The sequence below is a fragment of the Gekko japonicus genome, unplaced genomic scaffold (genome assembly GCF_001447785.1).
Source record: "Gekko japonicus isolate JY-2015 unplaced genomic scaffold, Gekko_japonicus_V1.1 scaffold14407, whole genome shotgun sequence".
NCBI classification, from domain to species: Eukaryota; Metazoa; Chordata; class Lepidosauria; order Squamata; family Gekkonidae; genus Gekko; species Gekko japonicus.
In genome coordinates, this window is record NW_015170117.1 from 1 (window position 1) to 1299 (window position 1299).

Here is a 1299-nt window from a genome sequence, read left to right on the forward strand (position 1 = left end):
TGCAAATCCCCACTCTACCATGTAGATCATTGGATGATCTTAGACCGTTCACTTCTCTGCCTAACTTACCTGTTAGGACTGTTCTGGAGAAAAAGGACATTGTACATTGCCCTGAGCTCCTTGACTAAAGGATGGGATAAAGGTGTAATATGTAGCTGAAGAAGCACCCTCCTTATTTTTCCGCATAAGTGTAAACTGTACAAGCTCTTTTAACGAAAGAACTTGCATTATCTTTGTAATATGTGTTCTGCTTTTATGGTCAGAGGGATATTTTCCACATATGTTATTTCCTTGCATTATCTTTGTAATCTGTGTTCTGCTTTTATGGTCAGAGGAATATTTTCCACATATGTTATTTCCTTGTTTCCGTAGGTGTTCTGGATTGTCAGTCATGGTAGAAAACCAAACTGATGAATGCTTCTTTTGGCTCCTTGGCCTTTCCAATGATATTCAGATCCAGATTCTCCTCTTTGTCCTGTTCTTGTTAATTTATCTGTTAACTGTAGTGGCAAATGTTATGATCATGCTGGCTGTAAAATCCAACCCCAATCTTCAGAACCCCATGTACTTCTTCTTGAGTCATCTCTCTTTCCTGGATGTCTGTTACTCATCTGTCACACTCCCAAAGATGCTGGAGACCACCATTGCCAAAGAGAAGACTATATCTGTCAGGGGATGCTTTGCTCAGGCATTCTTTATTTTGTTTTCAGTCACTACAGAGGGTTTCATTCTCTCATCAATGGCTTATGACAGGTACTGTGCCATATGCAAACCACTGCATTACATGAACATCATGAATATAGCATTCAGCTGTAAGCTAGTGGTTACTTCATGGACAATTGGATTCTTGAATGCACTTGCAAACACCTTGCCACTTTTACAGTTAGAATTCTGTGGGGCAAACATCATAAAGCACTTCAGCTGTGAGCTGCCTTCCATCCTTTCTTTGTCCTGTTCTGACACATTCATGAATAAAATGTTGTTCTTCTTGGCTGGAGGCACAGTTGGTGCAGTCTCCCTTTTTCTCACTGTGGTCTCCTACATTCATATCATTTCTACCATCCTGAGGATCACCTCCACAAAGGGAAGGCAGAAAGCTTTCTCTACCTGCAGCTCCCACCTCAGTGTAGTGACTCTTTTATATGGGACAGGTTTCTTCCGCTATCTTAGACCAAGCTCAGCATCATCTGTGGTTTGGGATGAAATTCTTTCCATACAATACAGCATCCTCACACCATTACTAAACCCCATCATCTACAGCTTACCAAACAAGGAGATGAAGGCATCATTTAAGAAGAT

At 41.0% G+C, this 1299-nt stretch overlaps 1 protein-coding gene across 1 annotated transcript; it reads left to right on the plus strand.

The window, feature by feature from the left end:
* Positions 1 to 391: 391 nt before the first annotated feature.
* Positions 392 to 1297, plus strand: LOC107115819 (olfactory receptor 8S1-like; the record flags this gene model as incomplete). The annotated part of the gene is made up of 1 exon (XM_015417577.1): positions 392 to 1297. A coding segment is annotated over exon 1 (906 nt), but the record flags the coding sequence as incomplete, so codon positions are not given.
* Positions 1298 to 1299: the final 2 nt, after the last annotated feature.